General features: G+C 37.6%; 1 protein-coding gene across 2 annotated transcripts in view; it reads right to left on the bottom strand.

Annotated features, from left to right (window-relative positions):
- Positions 1 to 6014: 6014 nt before the first annotated feature.
- FBN2 (fibrillin 2) overlaps positions 6015 to 20867 on the bottom strand; it is a 174784-nt gene continuing 159931 nt past the window's right edge. Inside the window, exons 53-65 of one of the 2 annotated variants that reach the window (XM_009889703.1) lie at positions 20461 to 20583; positions 19899 to 20030; positions 18659 to 18784; positions 16112 to 16318; positions 15164 to 15289; positions 14446 to 14568; positions 14180 to 14296; positions 13381 to 13509; positions 11622 to 11741; positions 9634 to 9865; positions 8790 to 8953; positions 7876 to 7883; positions 6015 to 6389 (exon numbers count right to left, since the gene is read on the bottom strand). In XM_009889703.1, the coding sequence (XP_009888005.1) occupies positions 6015 to 6389; positions 7876 to 7883; positions 8790 to 8953; positions 9634 to 9865; positions 11622 to 11741; positions 13381 to 13509; positions 14180 to 14296; positions 14446 to 14568; positions 15164 to 15289; positions 16112 to 16318; positions 18659 to 18784; positions 19899 to 20030; positions 20461 to 20583 (1982 nt within the window). Of the gene's footprint in view, positions 6390 to 7875; positions 7884 to 8763; positions 8954 to 9633; positions 9866 to 11621; positions 11742 to 13380; positions 13510 to 14179; positions 14297 to 14445; positions 14569 to 15163; positions 15290 to 16111; positions 16319 to 18658; positions 18785 to 19898; positions 20031 to 20460; positions 20584 to 20867 lie in introns of both variants that reach the window. The other variant, XM_009889702.1, reaches the window with a different exon arrangement.

Below are 20867 nucleotides of genomic sequence, written 5' to 3'. Positions count from 1 at the left end.
GTTGATTTGCTATCACAGTTTGACAATCCAGGTGAACAAATTTTAATTTAGGAAAGGTCTTCCTTGAAAGAAATAATCTTAATATGTGCAATGACCTGGTCTATTAGAGGCCTTATCTGAAACTGAGTGATTTGAGAAGACATACTGAGAGAAAATAAAGACTGCAGCCAGCAAACTCATGAATGAATATATTAGGTTCTTCAGCAGTGTATTTGGATCAATGCCATAAAAATAAGGCATCCAGCAACACTGTGCCAAATAATAGTAGTCATTTTAGAGTATAATGACCTTCAAAAATGTGACACAGAAATTGTTAAGTTAGTATTTGTATATTTTTTGAGTAATTTAGATGGAAAAAGAAAGAAACTCTGTAACTGCCAGATGGTGTGGGACTGCAGACTTGTGTGCAGTACTGAAGTTGAAGACTGTGGTTGCCCTTAAAACTGGGACCATGAAACAAATGCCGCTTGGATGTTGCATATGCAAGAGCAGGCTAGGGCTATGCATTAGGCAGGGCAGAGTCAGTAAGGTTGAGAGGGAGGCTAGTGCTGGCAATTTAATCTTAGTTTTGAGAGCTTAAGTGTATAACATGAAGGTTATATGATATTAAAAGCCAGTTTGGAAGAGCTTGGAATTGTTAGGTTTTGCCACAGCTCATCTCAAAATTCCCAAGTTTGACCACTTCATCGTGGGTTAATTGTGCTAACATCCAGATAAAAATATATGCACAAAATGGTGATGTAAACTTCCTATCTCATTATCACATACCAGATGTGTTATGTTTGTTCAAGACAACTTTTTCTCGTTGGTGTTAAACTTAAATGTTTACAGGCAACTCAGGCCATAGCTCATTTGTGCCTGTCAGTGTTGTGTGGGAGCCATACTGCTCTCATATTTTCATTGTTTCCTATCTCAGATGTTCATAGTTGCCTTTATTTCTGATTTTTAAGGATTTATGGTTTTCAGAGATGTTATATGAGTGGGGGAGAACAGTGCAATTATGATTTAAGCTTGGGGGTGAAACACCTCATTCTTGACAAGCCCAAGCAGGAGGAGGCTTGCTTGTACTAAAATTGTGTCCAAATGCACAGGTTAAACATTTCTGTGACCACCCATGCTGACATACGGTTAGCATTCTTAGAACAAGCTTCACAGATCATGTGAGACACCATCTCCTTCATCAGTTCTGTAAGTCTATGGAAGCAAAGAAATTATTTCCTATCTCTGCTGTAGCAATTTGGTGTCAAACTGATAAGCAGTTGGCCTAGGGACTAGGATTTTATTTCAGACATAAAATGTTGTACTTCTTCCCTCTCATGTTTTCCTTCTGTCCTGCTTTAAGAAGTGTGGGTGTAGAGTGGTGAATCTTCATCCCCTCAAAGTGAAGTTCATAAATCCAGCCCTTTTCTTGGATATAAGACTTGTCTGTTTTGCAGCACTGATTAATTTAGCTGCTTTGGCTTCATTTATAATACATGGGAAGAATTAAGAAACACACTTAGGGCAGTGTGATTTTTGCTATGTTTAGTTTTGCAGTACATTGCCACTCCTGAATTCTTCTGTGGGTTTAGAACAAAGGAAGGTTCTTCAGCTGTTGTTTTGCAGACCACATCCATTACAACAAAGTTTAACCAGTGGTTCCAAGTCAGTCTAATCAAATCCCTTAGAAAAACAGTCCTTCCTAGAATGCTGACTAAAGGGCCTGGCCTATGAAAAACTGTTAGAGGCCCATCCTGTCAGAGAAGGAACATGAAATAATGGGGTGTTTGAATTGCAGTAGCATTACTGCTGGGTAGCTTAAGAGGTGTGGCTATGAAGAAAGGACATGATGTGCTCAGAAATAATTGCGGATGCTTAGATTCAGCAATACTCCCAGCAGTGTTCCTGTGTCTTTTGCGTTGGACCCATGCTTCAGGAAGAAGGAGGAACTCTAAAAAGTCTGTACACACTGCTTGGACACTTTGACACATACATAGACGTGAAACACTCTGGAGCATTTGAGGACAAAAAAGGAGGCATGAATTTGTGGATGGGCCTGGTAACGTAGGGTTGTAGTAAATGGTTGGATGACTTCAGTACTGGCATGCTGGGAAAGGAAATGTTTAGATCTAGAGCTGAGGGGCTGAGTCCTTGCAGTAAAGTTGGAAAGAACCAAGAGACTTTCCTCAAAAAGAAATGTTAGGTTATACATTATTTATACATCTATATTTAAAAATTATTATAATAAGGAAGTATCATAGACTTGCTGGAAGAGCTGGAGTGTACTGGTGAAGTACCCACTGTCTAGGCCTAACTTAGATGGTACCTTTGCTCACTACAATCTTGCGTCAAGTTGCCAAGGGATTTATACTGCAATCTCTGTTCAATAGCAAGACAATTTTCATTTTACTGTGTCCTGGTTTAAGGTAAAACAGAACCGATTTTCTGTTCAGTATACTTTGCAGCTAAAGCCTCTTCTAACTAACTGACCTGAAATTAATGGTGTATTTTTAAGATTGTATTCCACTCCCAGAGTGATAAGACCTGATTGTTTATAATTTATGCCCAGGCATGGTATGCAGAGAGGCTCTTGCTTATACTTATTGCTACAACACCCAAGGCGACATAACTTGGTCATTTGCCCCATTGGAGGGTTGGAAATGGAAAAGTGTAGAGGGGCAGCACCTGCGGGGAGGAGCGGACAGGACAGGTGACCCAAAACTGACCAACAGGGTATTCCGTCCCATCTGCCTCATGCTCAGTGTAAAAGCTGAGGGATCAAAGGGTCAGATCTCTTTCTTCAGTGGTCAGCGTCCGAGGAGGACTCTGTCTGTTCATCTGCCTTTGATCCCGATCTGTGCATTCCTGAATCCAGATCCAGAATCCAGCTCCCGTCCATCACTGAGTCCAGTCTGGGTTTTCCCCAGTGCCTGCCTGTGACGTGATCAGCAACCTGGGAGCTTGATACTAGCTTTGTATTTTTTGTATATATTCCATTATTTTCTTTTTTAATTATTTTATTAATTTATTAATATTTTAATTAGTTTTTTTCCTAAGCTCGTCTTTCTCTCACTCCTCTCCTTGGAGTGGTAAGGGACAGCATCTGTCGTTCATTTCGGTGGCCAGCTCAGCCCAAACCACAGCATACGGTTAACAACAGATTTTGGGTTTTTTTGTAGCTTTCTGGAACACTAGTCTTTCTGTGCATGTGTAGTCAGCTTTCTTATTAAATGTTTTAAAATTAAACACCTGAAGAGTTTTAAAGTGTAGAGTTTGGAGAAATTGGTATACAAATATATACTATGATAGGTTGGGTGGAATGGAAGTGGCTTGGTTTTGGTTTTCTGGTTTGGGCTTTTTTTAAAATCCAAGATACTTTTTTCATCTGCATTTGAAGCTGGGGGCAACTTCTTTCTGGGTATTATGCATAACTGTCATGCATTTTAAGATGGTAGAGGCTAATGCTGTATTTCTAGTAAAGGGATAAAGGGTTTTTTGTTCTTTGCACTTACTGTATGATTACTTAACACAGGTGTTATCTGATGATAATTTGTTTGGAAAAAGGGCTTTAAATCTACTAAGTGTGCATAGCACATCCAAATAATCTCTGTCTACCAATAAAATCCTCCAGAACTTGTAGCCTCAGAGGAGTTGTTACTAAGAGTGTTGCTGCTATTTTCTCTCCTTTTTTGAGAGTTGGCAACAAAGGATAATGCTCTACTGGGTTCAGTCTGTTGGCTTTTCTTGCCATAAGTGTTTCCTGGAAAGCTCCCATTTTGGACAGAGAGTAGCCTTCTTGGAAACTAGCTGTTAGAGTTGTTAAGTCTTGTCAGTGCTGTACTGGATATATTAATCAGCCCTCTAGAGGTCTGTTTATTTTTGTAGATGTCAGTCCTTTTACCCAGAAGCAGCTGTGAATCATAATGAAACTTGTATGACCATATCCGAAGGTAAGGTCAAATAAGTCTGGTTCTACCTAATGAAGGGCATTAGAGGAAGGGAATACTAGCAAGCAGAAGTACCTTCATTGATGGTCTTACCACGCTTTTGCTCTTCAGGTAGGTGGAGGTTTTACACTCCTACTCTTAAATGTATGGGGACTTTTTTTTAAGAGCTGAATTATCAAACTTAAATTGTGATGGTCCTCCAGTCCTCATTACACGGATAAGCAAAGCCTGCTGCAACGCCAGCCCATTTGAACCTAATACATGACAGATTTTGAGAGAGTTGAGGCAGTTTTAACTTTGTAAGGACAGTTTAATTCCTGCATTTCAGCTCTGTCATGATAGAGAAACTAAGTCAGCAAACGCTGTATAACCTTAAAAGCGAGTGAAGAATAGTTTGCACCATATCAGCTCCTTTTTTCTGCTCTGAAATCCTTCAGATTTACAATTAGATGTTTATTTTGTGTAAAGAACACAGACATTTCAAAGAAAAAAACTACCCCAAAATAAGCTTTATTGCAAGAAAAGTGTTGTCTTACTAATACAGACTTTCAAACAAAACTTTTTTTTCTTACAAACATTTGATTAAAAATGTACAAAGTTTCTTTTCTTTTCAAAATCCCCAAACTCAAAAAAAAGAAAAGAAAAGAAAAATCACTGAGTATAACTTGATATAATCTTTGGTCAGCACTGATACGCGACTGAAACAATCCTGGAGTCAGCATGTGCTTTGGCTATTTTCACATATGAGATTCTGTTACATGACTAGTTACAGGCACCAGCTGTCAAAAAAAGCACCATTGAGACATACACTTAACACATAATGGTACGACATTTAAAAAAATTACTAAAGTAAACTAAATGTCAACTCATTGTACAAACATCTTTCTTACAAAATAAGCTATGATAAAATGAGGCGTACGGTGTATAACTACAGTATTAATGAAACTTCTAACAAATGGATTTCAAATACACATTTTCCTTGTCTGCGCTGCATAATTAGTTTGCACATATGGCAGTCCTGATACAGCTCTCAGCTTTTAGTAAATACACCATTAATTCAAGCCAGCACCAAACAGTATGAAACATCACGCGTTCACTTCAGAGAGACATTATTTTCTTCAGCTGCCTACAGTAATGAAAGTTTGTAGAGCACCCTTTCTGAGAATGAGGTGTGGTTACATGTGTGGTTCCTTGAGGTTATTGGAAGGAAGTACAGTACAGTTTGGTTCTGCAATTCTAATGGTATTAAAAGCAGTCAAGGTATTTTGCTACAGTGGTTGCGCCTCTTCGTCCATTATTTGATGTGGCTGATTCAGAATACAATCCTATTGAGCTGCTATGTAATATGATCTCTGCAGAGACTGATATTGTAATTCTTGTCCTTTAAGACTATTTTTCTTTTTTTTGAATACACAAAGTTTTGCAAGAGCACTTTAGAATATCCAGAAGATGTACTACAGTGCTCTTTCAGCTCTCATACATTTTAAAATTACTTATATACTACTTGGATAACTGGCCCAAAACCAAAAGGAAACATCTTTCAAATCTATTTTTTTTTTTTTTAATTAAGAAAGTACCTCTAAAATGTTATAGCTCAAATTTATAAATCTAAAGAAAAACAAGCAAGTTTCCCTTTTTGTTTACATAATTTGTTATTTTCTCCATATATTACTGCATTAAAAATAAATAAACTTCTATATTTTTTTTTTATTAGGAACTATAGCAAAATACCCAAAGTGTTACAGACTGCTAACAGGAAAAAAATAGCTCACATTTTTGTGCCATTTAGTGCCATATGATGACTTCTTGAACTTTAGCTTTTTAATATACTTTAAACTGAGGTTATATAAAAGATACAGTAACCATGATCGCCATTCTAATCAAAGTTTTGGCGGTGCAGAGTTTAAGTTACCCTCCTGCAAGGGTGGTTCTGCAGTCTCGGCAGGATGAAATGAAAGAGGTCTTTCCCTCTCCCTTCCTCCCCCAAAAGTCAGTGACTGTTTCAAAGCCTTTGAAAAGTGGATATGCTCAGGTGGGTAGATAGGTGAACAGAAGTGACTGACGAACTGGACTCAGTCTGGAAGATGGCTAGTAGAGGTCTATCCACAGCCTCATTCTGAGAGCTTCCCCGAGCTCTCCTAGGAGGTAGTTGTCCTCATTGCTGTCTTCCAGTTTCTTTAGCTCCTTTTTCTTATATAGAGGAATGCTAGTGATTTCCAGTGTGTGAGTTCCAGGCACTGACTTTTTCTTAACTGTGTGCAAATAACTCAGTCCATCCCTCTGATGGATTCGAAAGATGCCATCATCGTTGCCACGTGAGATGATGTAGCGCACATGGTTGGTAAGGGGCTCAATGGCTGGCATGAGTTCTAGGATGTGCTCCTTGTTGTCAAGCCTGGAAATGTTGACTCTCATCTTCAAAGGACTATCCATGTCTAGACTTTCCAAGCTAATCTGCTCGATCTGAAGTAAAGGAGGAAAGATTGTTTAGAGCAGGAGAGAAACAGATATTCACTTCCATTGAGAGAAGAATAATATGTGATTATTAACAGTTTCTGCATTTGTCAAAATCTACCTGTGAAAGAAGCAATTGTAAGTCTTTTCCACCTGAGAGAACCGTTTGATTCCATATAGCACACCCTGTAAATCTTACAGACGTCTCACACAGGCTTAACAGGATAATTAAAGTTACAGCATCAGGTCTACAGAGGGGGCTCAGATTTCAGATTCTTATCAGAATCTGTTTAACTTCATGCTTGCAAAAAGTCCACGTAATAAAAGACCTATGTTTACTACTGCAGTCAAGACTCTATGCGAGGCACAGTCTTGTTCCTATGACCAACTTCAGTGAGGAACATTACAGAAACACATACCACAACAATGGGAATTCCCTGAAACTTCTGGCAAAACTGCTTTAATGAATCCTGGCTTCTAAAAACAAGCAGGCTCAGCATTTGATGATGAGGAAGTACAGTGATTATAAAGGAACCTGAAGTAAGGAGACAACTGCTGTATTGTTAGCCTTCTACAGAAAGGGCTAGTATGTCATGTTGTCCAATTACATCTCATTTGGACCATTGAAAGCAGTGTGGAAAAAAGTCCCAGCATCGTTTTTCTGACAAACCAGTTGTGTTCTTGTTTAATTTGAGCTTCAGTCTACTTATACTGCAGGTGTGAATCTCTCCAGAGGTATTAGCTGTGAACACACTTAGGGGCAGGGGGCGAGAATGAGTGAATTCCTAGGAAAGCCATCTAACAAGCAACAGCTTTTGTATGTGCTTCTACATAGGTTTTAGTCTTCTTTAGGAAACCTGATACTAAGTCAGGTACCTACCCTACATGTCAAGATCTTTCCATGCTTGTAAAGATACCAAAGGATTTTTTCTCTCTGAGGTATTTCCAATCACATGTGAGTACATATGTGTACTAATATGTAATGTAATTAAAAACACATGATGCAAAAAAGGAAAATCTGTGTAGAGGAGCAAGTACTGTAGTGTTTTAAATACTGCACCCATAGATGCTATTAATGATGAGATTATTTCTTTCTTCACATAGTTTTATGGATGTGAAGCCTTTCACTTTTACTGCTCAAGTAGTTCTAGTACTAGAAACCGAAAAGTTTAATGCTATAAAAACCCCATAATAACAAGACACAACAATTGTGAACTACATATGGAATTAACTGTGCAATAGAAAAAATGCTTTTCAAAACATCCACATATTTCTGTGGTCCGTTGACCACAGAATTCAGACTGGAACAGGTCCAATAGAAGTGGCAGTAGCAGAAATTATAGAATTACTGGCTTCTTTAGAGACTTTGCCAATGCAAGAACCGGCTTTGATGGCATCATACAAACTAGTGTGTACCAACACTGGAGCTTCTGAATTCTTTCATGTCCTTAGCCTTTTAGAGAGGAGACTTGGTTCCCCATTCTTTCAATGTAACTTGTGTGGCTAGCACACCTTACCATTTTAGCTGAGGGTTTGCTTTGCCGATTTGCATTACACAACTCTCATACTACTGATAGAACTTCAGTAGTGTGTGTCCCCACCCCTAAACAGAGTCAGTTTCCAATTACTGCAGATTTCAAGACCAGAGCTAATGCTACAACACAACATCCTGTCATACAGATAATGCAGATAACAGATATACAGGTATATTATTCTAAATTTTGGAAAAAAGCATACAAAAGGTACATATAGTAGGGCTGTCCTTTCATGAGTATCCCATAACTTATAAGCTCACAAGTGCCATGAGAAAAAAAGATAATTCTGAATTTTAATTCTCTAATACCCTCAGCAATTCTGCAAATACTGGACTTAAGTGTATCAGCTAGGTCATTGAGTCATCCTCCGCAATTGTAAACAACCACGGAATAGACACCTAGACTAGAATGATCTGCAAGAAGATCTATTTAGCTGTCCCAGACCATAAAATGCGGTCCAATCTTGTCCTGACAGCAAAACAGATTGCAGATATGACCAGTTTCCTAGCTCTCTGCAATTTCAGGAAAATTATTTCCCTGAATATATTTTGAGAAACTACACATATCGCAATACAAAGGATTCTTTAAAAACCTCATCCATTCATAGCTGTTACACACAGAATCACTGAATTATCAGGGTTGGAAGGGACCTCTGGAGATCATCTAGTCCAACCCCCCCACCAGAGCAGGGTCTGAGTGTCAAATTATTCCTGCCAAGACGACCCAAGTGTGAAAACCACTGAGGCAGGGGAAAAAAAGATTTTCACCATTCAATGTGGCGTGTTAAAAAATTCCCTCAATTTTCTGATAGTGGTGAGTATAGTATCTCTGAAAATAGCTCAAAGTACATTATAGTGCTTATTTATCCTGGTACGTACAGTGTCATTAGCACTTCTCTTCTTCCTGTTGTCTTTTTTGGAATAGCCATTGATTTTGCACTCATAACATGCTTCAGGGGACAGAGCATTCTCTTCATCAGCATCTCCATCCAGTGGCAGGTACTGGCCTTTGTTAAATCCCATCCCTGAGACACAGTGGCTGTTGAATAAAAACGTCTGTTTTAGTTACTTTTTGCAGTTTTATGAACTGTCCTGTTAAATGGAAAGTGAGTGTATGTAATCTGTACCACAGTGTCTATGTCCCGTTCCTTTCCCTTACCTCAGCAGGAGGTCTGTGCATTAATTTTCTTCACACTAGTGTGGCACACTGAATGAAATACAATCCTTGGCTGAAGGCCTGTAGGCTTTTCTGATTTTCAAGCATTACAAAGTAACAGAACAAAACTAGCATGCCCTGAACTTTGGAACTAAAGAATTCAGCCATTGTCATGTACCAGAACAATGTTAATTTGTGTTTAATGTTCTAGGTTGATCAGTGTGGCTTAAAACCCTTCATTATCAAGGTACGGATCGTACCTATCCTTATGTGGTAACAGTCCTCATGCAGCAGGTTTGTGAAGGAGCTCTTGTGCTGAGATTGGGGGAGAAAGCAGAACTAATTGTTTAATGTTGCTCATATATTAGAATTAAAACAAGTGTCATGCTGCATGTACAGACATGTCTTTTTTTCTAGCTTACGGCTATTATGTGCAAAGGGAGTAGAAAGAATGACTGACTTAGCAGCCTGTCCCTCATTTGCACCTGTGCTATACTCTCTGAGCAGGGTTCAGCTGGCCTTCTGAATGTGTCTTTGATGAATGACTGTATGGAGATACTCACCCCTGTCCAACTCTGTAATAGCCAGGTGGACAGCCACAAAGATAACCACCTTCAGTGTTGGAACAACCATAATTGCAGGGGTTCTTGGTAGAAGAACACTCATTCACATCATGGCATGCACTGGAGAATTGGTCATAAGAAAATCCAGATGGGCAGGCACACTTGTAACTTCCAAGTGTGTTGTAGCAAGAAGCAGAGCCACATGCATTAGGATTGGAGCATTCATTTTCATCTAGTAAGCAAACAAAAGTATGTTGGTATCTTCTAATCTGATAGGTATCAGGCAAGCAAGATGTAGCTAACAAATCAGAGTATCTGCAAGCCCTAGTCTGCTACATCCTTGACCTCATCATTTCTTCAGAGACTTGGTCTCTGAAGAAAAACTGCATTGGCGAAGGTCCCAAATACATAAAGCTGGGCTGTAAAGGTATTTTAGGATACTGCTACTGTTAACTTTATATTGACTCAGTGCTCCCCCTTCCTGCAAGTTATGTCTCCTGTTTTGCTCAGGGGTCCTCTTTCCCCTGGCAGCATACACTCATACCATGTAAGGTCCATAGAGTAGAAATGAGCTCCAATCATACTCCAGCTATGATTGTGTTCCTGGGCACCTAGCGATGGAGAAAAGTTAGCCCATACTTGTAGTGGAAACCTGCAGGCTCTGTGAGGGGAAAGACAATCTAAATAGCCAACCAAAATGAAAGAGAAAAGGAAGAATTGCCTTCACCTTGTGGGTGCTGAATTAAGATACGGAGAAGATGATTCCCTCAGTCAGTGTGACTGATTTGGTTCCAGGCTATATTTTGAAAAATGAGCGAAAAAAGTAGCTTGTTGTATGGAAGATCATGCTTCTGATAGTTGGCACATGTTGCTTGTTTTATTTATCTTACCAAGGTACTGTTTCCCTGTAGGTGTTTTCCTCTCCAATACCATTAGTGCATGCTCTACCATTCTTGCCTGCAGTTATTAGGAAGCACATTCTTTTGAGGACTATCTATAATATTCAGAGACTGTAGCTGTTTTGGAATTTTGTGGGACTTGATTATTGTGTATTCCTGTCACTGCCACCCCAGTCCTTTGCTTTCTTTGCTGTAGAGCAGTTTTAAGTAAGGACTGATGATAGTGTGCTACTTAATGTAAAATGGGTATAATAAACTAATTTATATGTCTAGGATCAGGAAGGTAAGATCAGAAATGTATGGCAGTGCTCACAGCCATCCTCTCATTATGACACCATTGACAGAGAACCATGAAAGCAAACTTGAAAAGGTAAATATGTTGTTACGATGCCTTGTGTACAGGATGGGGTTGTTTGGGTGTGTGTTGGTTTTTATTAAAAAAACATAATTCTCATATTTCATTTGGTACGGGAGTTAGTTTAGTTCATGAAACACAAAAAAGAAATTATAGATTGAATGATCTAAACCTACAACAAAACTGCTAAGCTGATTAATTTGTCCCTGTTCTCTATGCAAAGAATTGATGTTGCCCTCAAGACTGCATATTGGAAGTAGGAAACCCTTAATGGTTATGCTGATATTTTTTCTCCCCATGCACAGGAAATGCTATTCTGTAGTAGTCTCAAATTGCTAATGATGGTGAGCAATTCTTGCTGATGAAAGGTGAATTTATTTTTTTTTCCCCAGCAGAAGTATTTACGTTGATGCTTTCAGGAATTCAATGGAACATCTTTCCGCCTTTCTAAGATGAGGATTTTTCCGAGAAGAAGGGAGCCAGAATTTAGGCCTTACCAGGAAAACTCCTTGTTACACAGAGTTTCAATAGGATGAGTTTTTTTTCTTGTTACCTTATGTCATTGATTTATGTTGGGAGTAATAAGTGTACGGAAGGAGGGAGAGAGAGGGAGAAAAGATTTGTGTCTGCATACCCTTTGTCCTGCCTATTCTTGTCCTTACCTGGCAGTTGTCACTATAACCACTATGGCATCTTAGCTGTTTAAATGTAGCCTGTGCTGTTTGTTTCCTTACCAACACATTGATTCCACTGGTAATGCTGAATATATCCTTGTGGGCATCCACATCTGTATCCACCCAAGATGTTTTGACAGCCATGCTGGCACCTATGGTTTCCATCACATTCATCCACATCTTTGCAATTAGGAGAAAAGTACAACATGACAGAACACACGATTATAGGCGTTGCCAAAGACATTACTCACTTTGATCATAATCACTGAAATACAGTATTTTGACAGAGGAGTACTGCTGTAAGACGGAAGCACCATTCAGGCTGGTCTTTTGGAAAGCCTGAAGTCAATTAATGTAGCATTCTTTCTATCTATCAATAATCCAATTGAAGCTTATGAGACTTTATATGACTGAAATTTGGAGAAGAAACACTATTCCTGTTAATCCCACATGATGTTGCCTGTATGTAATGTTTAGAATCTGGATGTTTTTTTATTTCAGTTTTCAAACCAACTACGTAAGACTAAGCTTTCAGTTTCCTGGAACATACTGAAGTGTCAGAATATGAGGAATCATACCAAATTTAGAGGTAAGTGCTAACGTTTGCAATTAAAAAGAAAAAGCCATCTAAAAAGTCTCTGAGGTAAGTGTAAATGAAGGAGAAATACACAAAGAATACAAAAAAGGTAAAAACTCAGTCATCTGAAATAGTGTCTGCTATAAGAAGTAGATTGTAAGCAGCCCAATGTGTCAGGTACAGTATTCACTTCTAGTAGAAATAAAATATCATGCATGATATTGCAGATTCTAAGTTACACTCTAGTTGTCCACAGTTTGAAACAAATTTAATGGAACTGTGATGCCCCAAAGCCTGAGGTGAAGAAAACCATTGTGCCAGGAACTGGCATATAAGGCAGTTCTGATGTGCTAGTTACATATGCATCTTGTGAATGCTTTGATGTGTATAATTCAGTGTTTTATTTTGTAGGTGCTGGGCAAAGTAGACAATAAGGATGTATCTACTTTAAGAGAACAGCCTAATCTGACAGAAGCGAATGCTTTCTAAAATTTCTGGCTCCGTCTATTCTGCACTGTTACTCTAGAAATAGGCTCTAAATACCAATTCCTGTTTTAAGTGCTGTATCAAGGTAGCTGACATTAGAGATGTCATAAAGTTGTGCACATATACCTCTGCATTTCTAATTCTCAGCAGCCAGATGGCCTAGCCTTTTAATTTCTTCTTTGCTCAGTATCTGAGGCCCACTGAAGAGTCTGTAGGTCTCAAATAGAGATTTCCTGACTGGGGCTCCCTTTTGGGTCAACAGAGAGAGATGAAGCTCAAAACTGTAATTTGTATTTTAACTGGAGCGAATTACCCTTCTGAATATGTATCTCCGGCAGAAGACTTAAAGTACAGAATTTAGAATCTAATCTTAGATACCCTCAGGTGTATGACACAACTTGCTGAAACAAAAACTGTAAAGAGATTCTGTTTAGACTGAATGAAAATGAAAACGAAAAAGAAGAAAAATCTCGACTTTTAGATGCATAAACCTGTGTGAACTTGAAATGGCAGCCTGGAAACAATTGCTAAAAGATTGAGCTAAGCAGTCACTTTTTATTCTAATTTGTGTAAAAATTACTCAGGCAGTATGTTCTTACATACAATTTTGCTTAAAATTGCTCAAATACATTCCTATTTCTTTTTGGTATTTACTTTTACTATGGCTGGTGCTCTGTTTTATCTGTCTTTGACATCACGGGATTCACTAGACAAAGAACTTTTGCCCCATAAAAAAATTTGACCTTTGCTAGTTACCTTCACAGTTTAATCCAGTAGAATCCAGAGAAAATCCCCTTTGACATTCACAGGTAAAACTTCCAGGGGTGTTTTGGCAAATTCCTTTTGATCCACAAAGTGATGGCTGAGAACCACATTCATTGTTATCTTAAAAATGCAGAGGAAAAAGAGTAAGATTGGTATACATTCTGGCATGATTTTAGACATGTTCACATAACATTTCTTAAGAGGCTGAAATCCACAGAGGTGCAACAGTTTATTTTGAAAATGTAGCTTTTCATATTTAAATGTCAGATGACCTCACGACTCATGCAGAGCTATGAGTAATTAATACATCGCAAGTGCAAGTTTTAATTCAATTATTAGTGCAAAAGACCCAAGTATGTAATTGCTGACAGTGGAAAAATGCTGCACTTCTGTATTCGCTGAACTAAATAGTTTCAGTTGGCAAAGATTCATACATATGCTTAAGATCTAGACATCTGTATCTATTAAAAAAGAAAATGCAGTCTGGTTTTGTTTAACTACGTTTTAAATCAGATTTTAATACTTCACTCATTTGTCCCCATGTGCTTATACTTAGAATATAATAACATGTATTAAATATGTACAACTGTTTACTAAGCAAGAAAATACAAATGGTGGATAGACTGATTTTTCTTTAGCTATAATTGTTGCTTTTCAAAATCTTTTTTATGGACATCTGCCATTATTGCTCTGCATTATTACTGTTTATACTGAGCAAAAGAAATGAATGAGAATTGAGGAAGTTGTTCTCATAGAAAAACTGATGCAAGAAAACGAATGTTTTTCTTACCAATACAAGCTGTGTGATGTTGTGTAAAACCAGGAGGACATTTGCATGTGAAACCTCCAAGGGTGTTTACACAGAGAAACTGACAATTGTGTTGTTTGGTTTGACATTCATCAAGATCTGAAAGTAAGAGATGATGTTGTCTTAAGAAAAGTCAACAAAAAAAGAGGTACATTTAGTCTAACGACAAAAATATCACACTTCAGAACTTCTTCCTTTTAAGTCAAGGTGCAACAAAATTAAAAGTTACTGTGTATAACTTTCTTTACCTTTACATGTCTTTCCATCTTCTTGAAGGATGTAGCCCCGAGGACATGAGCACTGATAGCTTCCTTCTGAGTTCTTGCAGATAAAATTGCATGGTTTAGGAGACTGGGAGCACTCATCAAGATCTAAAGAGAGAAACTGTTACATATCTGTTGTACTGATTTCTTTGTCTGTCTTTGAAAGCTCTTTTCTATCAGCATTGTATTTAAGAGAAAAATGTGTAGAAAAAGTCCCCAATTAACATTTTTTCAGAGTTCCCATTTCTTTCTTTATGGATGTGTTGCTGTGGAGTTTCTAAGTAATTGTCACTACAGTGACAAACTGACTGTCTTGAAAAAGTAATATACTAGAATTGCACTGGCATTAATATTTTCATCTAAGGACTAAGTATTTATTTTTGGGCACACTATGGTATACTTATATGTGCTAACCAACAGGAAAGTGGGAAACTCTAGACCACGAAGTAATAAGCTGGTTTGTCAGTCAAAATGGTTATACAGCTGAAACATATTTCAGTGCTCGTTCTACTGCAGGAATATTGCCAGTACAGCTTGTTTCTCTATTTCCCCAAATGACATACAAAAGTAGAAGTGCATATTAGGAAAAGAAAGATAGAGAAGAGATAAAAGAGAAAAACCTGCTTTAATACAATGGTTTACAGAGGTTGATACTTTATTACGTACGAATTAAAAAACTGAGGATTAAGATGCTGAATCTTACCAATACAAGATGTGCCACTTATGTCAGTGGTATAGCCAACTTTGCAAAAGCATCGGAAGGAGCCCATAGTGTTAATACACTGTCCATTTCTACAAAGGTTTGGCATGACCTTACATTCATCAATATCTGTACAGAAAATATTAAATATGTCATCTTTCAGTTTTAAATTTGACTTTTTTTTCTCTTCCATTTTTACACAGTTCCTCATCATCATGCTTCTGATAGGAACTTTACCCTTTCTTTCTCTTTAAAAATAGATCTGAATTCAAAGTCACACATCCTTCAAACTTTCATTATTGTTTTTGGTATCAAAAGCTTTCTGGTATTTCATTGGGTAATCAGATTCCAGTTTTGCTACTTCAAAACACAAAACCCATAGAAGTGAATTTTCTTATGACCAGTTAGATGACATCAAAAATTTTTCGCCACAATTTAAAAATGCATGTTAGCTTCTGCTTCCTGTTTGGAAATAGTAACTGCAAAGCACTCAGTGAAACTGTTGTTTGAACAACCATTGTTGCCTTTGCCATGTATGCAACTCTTCAGCATACAAAAGCTTTGGGATCATTTCTAGCTTTTAGTTATTGGTTGGTATCCTCTGCTTTAGATACCAACCCCGAAAATTCTGCTCAGCTGTAAGTATTCTGGTTGCAGCTACTGTTTAAAGGTGTTTTTAATTTCTGGTCTCTCAGCAGCATTTGAATCATAGAATGGTTTAGGTTGGAAGGGACCTTCAAGATCATCTAGTTCCAACCCCCTGCCATGGGCAGGGACACCTTCCACTAGACCAGGTTGCTCAAAGCCTCATCCAACCTGGCCTTTGAAAAATCAAACTCCGTTGTTTCCCAGGGAATTCTTCAAAGGAACTTCGAAAGGAATTATGCATTTTCTTAAATATGTGAGCATATTCTTTTCCCCTTTTCTGCCTCTTTTCATCCCTGTAAATACCTCTTCCATCTGTAGTATAGCCTGGTCCGTGTGGACAGAGTTTCTTATACTGGGTGGTTCCAGGAAGGGGACACAGCTCACACTGGTTACCCCAGCCCCGGCCTCCATCACAGCAGCACTCAGATTTAGTGACAAGATTCCGGCTGCTTGAAGCCATCTGACACATTGTCTGTAGAACTTCAGCAAAGCAAAACCCTTGGCGATTATCTGAAAGGAAGAAATAGAGAGACCAAGAAAGAGTAGGAGATAAACATCTGATCCATTAAGCATCTGATGCATGATTCTGGCTCTTTGTCGACACACACAAGCACTAGAAGATTATTACCAACCAGTCCGTGAAGTCTATTTTGCCTTAGCCTTTCAGATTTGTTGTGTCTTCTGATAATCTGCTGCCATTCCAAGTGTATTCCAGACACCCCTAAAGTTCAGTACCCGCATGAGTTGGATACTCATGGCGAGTTTTACTTCTAGGAAAGTTGTGTCCTGGGGCATATCTGGTGAGCTTGCTTGATAGTAAAAGAGGCTGGGGGCCAAACAGAGCTTCCAATTAAGGTGCTTATGTTTGTCTTGCATTTGAACTATTTACTTGGAGTGGGGTTAGAAGTTTGGTTTGTTTGTTTCACTGGCCAAAATAGCATGTAAATGACAAAATCCTTAGCATTTAAAAGTGTCTATGCAACTCAGTGCTTTTCCAGTGGCACTCCTAGTTTTTGTGGGGAGAAGAAAAATATTTATATGGCCTTCCTGTTGATCTGTCCCTTTCTAATTCCATTTTCCTGAATTTTTAAACCTTTTGGTTAATACCTGTCAATCATGAAAGAGGAGCAAAACTTCAGAGTCATCTATGTCCTACAAGTTTCCTTCTAAGAGGCAGCTGAGGAAAGCAGAGATCCCAGCTTCCAGTGCAAATGGAAACTAAATTTTGCAGAGATGTTATCTTCTAAATAGGCTATGTCACCTGTCTTATTTGTTAATTAAATTGGAGACATTGTCAGCTACTGTCTGACGCTTATTTTTTTTAAATGAAAGACTTTATTTTTTTCTCTTAAAGCTAAAATCCTTCAGATTCCTCAGAATGTGTAAATGTATCAACACCCAGCTGACCTCCTCTTTTCCAAGTATGAGGAGTAGGCTCTGTACATTGCTTCTATGAATCAGGTAAAATGCAAACTCTCGCTTTAGGCAAAACTTATTTTGGGTGCCGGGTAACTTAACTGTTTACATCAAATAAAGCTGTCCTCACTGAAAGTGTCAGTTGTGTAAGACACCATGTTTGCTGTAGTAATATGTAGGACTTGGCAATCTCTGTTCTCCAAGATAGGTATATTGTGCAGGTCTTTATGCACATCATGACTTGAATAACACATAAGGCCTTGTCCCTAATTTGAGATGTGGAATAAATTTTAATTTGAACAGAATATAAAGCTTTGCACAGTATATTTAAACTAATATGATCTAAGTCTTAATGTTTGTGCTTTAATTCTGAAGAAATACTTTGTTTCTGCCAGACTCATTTTTCATTGTAATCTCTAACCCAGGAAACCCTAAAGGAAAAGCAGCAATGCACAAACTAACCCAAAGCATAGTTTTCAGAAAATAATAAGAAAATAATATATTAAATGTAAGGAAGCAATAATGACCTCAAAGCAGGGAATTTCCTTGGCATTAATGACTGGCTGAGGTTAACAGACTGCGGCATCCTCTTCCCATTTGGTCTTAATCCTTAGGAAATACCCTGCACTTCCAATTTTATTGCTTTGCCATGAAGTCAGCACACTACTGATGACAATTTACAGGGAGCTGGTTTTACAGTTCTTTTACATAAGATAATACAGAAGTATTTTTGATGTGAGAATACTAAAAAATACTCATACAGTTTCAGTATTATATCTACACTTGAACATGAAAATGTAAGGCTTTGCAGTTCTGTTTGATTTCTAAAAAGGGAGAAATTAATTTTATAGGGCAAATGACAAGTCTGAACATATTGAAAAGGAAATAGATGTTGATGAATATAAAACCCTTCATCAGCAATTAATGTGCGTGCCTCAGAACTTTTTAATATATCTTGCAATTTTTTTTGGTGAAATCCTAGTATTTTGTATTCATAATCACTGTCTGAATTAAAGGTACAGAAAATTCAGATGCCTAGTTGCAGTACTGTCGTGCTTAGGATTGTGTTCTGAATATGCAAACACTTAATTTTGCTCTGCATCCCAATTTTGAATCTATCTAAGGTAATTAAATTCTGCTTCTTCTTTAAAAATACCTGTATTTTGTCTGGATAGTGTTGCTTAGCACCATATTTATGTCCTTTGGAATTTAGACACACTTCTGTGTGAGGCCCCCAATTACTAGACTCAGCTGACATTCACAAGATGCTCCTCACTCCTATCCTTACTTAATATTATATCATTGTTTAATTAATAAGGATCACTGTTTAATTTCTGTAGATATGAGAGCTGTTAGGTACTCAGAAGCCTAATTGACACTCTGCATCCTTTACACTTTAATGTAAGATTAAATGTATATGAAAGAGGCGTTTACCAAGACACTCAATGCCTGAGGGACTTGACAGGAATCCTTCATTACATTCACATCGGTAGCTCCCAATAACGTTCATGCAACGACCATTTTCACAGATACCTGGCTTGGTGCGGCACTCATTTTCATCTTTACAAAAATATAATAAAAAAAAATATAAATTGTTATCAGAAAATATATCAGACTCATAGAATGCATTAATTATTCTGCATAATATTTGCAAAATATTTGCAAGAAGTGGAAAATGAACAGCTGATTAAGCCTGGAAAGGGCTTTCCTAATAACACTATCCTATTCCATTCCTTATGCTCTGCATCCTAGGATGAAAGCATTAATCCTCATATGGTCTTTTCAACTTATAACAAGAAGCAGAAAACACTTGCGGCAGAGCAATTTCTAGTCTTCTAGACTTCTACCTGGCAAGTAACATTTAAATAAAATTGCAATACATGCGTGATTGAGTAACAAATTTTCACTTTGTAATCATTAAGAGTATGTTTGATCTTTTCTGCAATCAGTCACATTTCAGTCAGCATATCACTTCCCTGAAACAGTTTGCAATCTTAGTGTAATTTCTTCCATAGCTAATGGCACAGATACTATAAGCAATTACACACCTTTACAGACACTTAAAATAAAACCTTAGAAAAACCTGAAGTGATTTAAAGGCAGCATTACCTGGCCAAAAAATGCAAAATTATTGTTAATACAGATTATTTTCGCTGAAAAATATCATAATGATCTGTAAAGGAGAGCAAACATTCTCTTGCTGAAACATTCTCTTTTGCTTTTTGTGGCTTTATATGTTGTTTCAGAATCTTACAGTTTTAATTCTTTAAGGAACGCCCACATTGTTTATAAACAATATTAATGCTAATGGAAATCTAACAGTGTTTATGATAGTTTTGCTTCCTACTCTTGAAATGAGGTCTCTTTTTTTTTGTCTACTTAAGTTTTCAAATCTAACAAGTGTCTGAAAAACTTTCTGATTTTGTTGTACAACATAAGAAACAAAACCAGAGTTTTTCTTCTGAAATACTTATTAGTCATTTAGAACTACTTTCAGATAAGGCTCAAACATTGAAATAAAAAAGCAAGTTTAAGATGTTGGGCATCATTAGCTATCTTAAGTGTCCTTTATGAATTTCTGTTTTCTAGTTTACTATATACACATACAGAGAATTTTTCATTTGTTTGCTTATTTGTATTTCAGTAGATGTCTTCTTCCCTTGCTAAGCTTTACCTGTGCAGCCTTCTCCATCAGGTCTTCGTGTCATTCCAGGAGGACAAATGCACATGAATGTACCGATCAAATTTTTGCACATCATGCCTCTTGATTCGCAGTCATGAAGACCTTCAGCACACTCATCTAGATCTGGAAAAAAATAAATACATTTGCATTTGAACTTCCTTCCACTAGCTTCTCTTACTGAAGACAACTAGTGCTTTCTCAAGAAAAAGGACATACAGACTTCCCTAACTAACAAGCACTGAAAAAAATCTGAGACCAATGCTTAATTGCAGTTGTCTTAATCTTTGTGAGCTGCATCATCTTGTCATGTTAAAGATGAACCTCCCCATTGTGACCTTCTTGGCTTTACAATCCCCATCAAGGGGTACACTTGATGATAACAACACTAGATACCGATCTTACATGAAATCTGAAAGAGTAAATCATCATCTGCTGGGCTGTTTGCTACATTCCACTGACAGGATGAATGCAAGATGCACAGAAATATTTCAATTATGCTTTGACCAGTACGGGGTGATAGAAGTAGGGGAGGAGTTTACACGTCAGTCATTACCTTTGCACATCCTTTGGTCTTCTCTTAGTTCATAGCCAACTGGACATGTGCATTCATAGAAACCGTAAGTGTTGATACAACGAAAAGCACACAGCAAAGGATTCTGAGCGCACTCATTTATATCTGAACAGAAAAGAACAAAACATCACTCTCCACTAACCACCAAGAAGGTTTTCTTATTCCTGTGCTTCTCTTGTCAGCTAAAAAGTATCAGAAATGCAATAATTAAAACCAGAAACTTGTGCATGTTTGGTTTTGAGTAGCCAGAGAAAACTGAACAAAGCTCTGCTTAAAAATAACGGCATAATAAATCTGAAACTACTTGATCTTAGAACGACAATTTGGGACAGGCCGACTTCAGATTTTTATTATATGACCATTTTTAACGTATTTTTGTGTGATGAGAG

The sequence above is a fragment of the Charadrius vociferus genome, unplaced genomic scaffold (genome assembly GCF_000708025.1).
Source record: "Charadrius vociferus isolate BGI_N301 unplaced genomic scaffold, ASM70802v2 scaffold377, whole genome shotgun sequence".
Classification (NCBI taxonomy): domain Eukaryota; kingdom Metazoa; phylum Chordata; class Aves; order Charadriiformes; family Charadriidae; genus Charadrius; species Charadrius vociferus.
The sequence above is the reverse complement of the archived record's forward strand: the minus strand, read 5'-3'. Positions and strand labels throughout refer to the sequence as shown.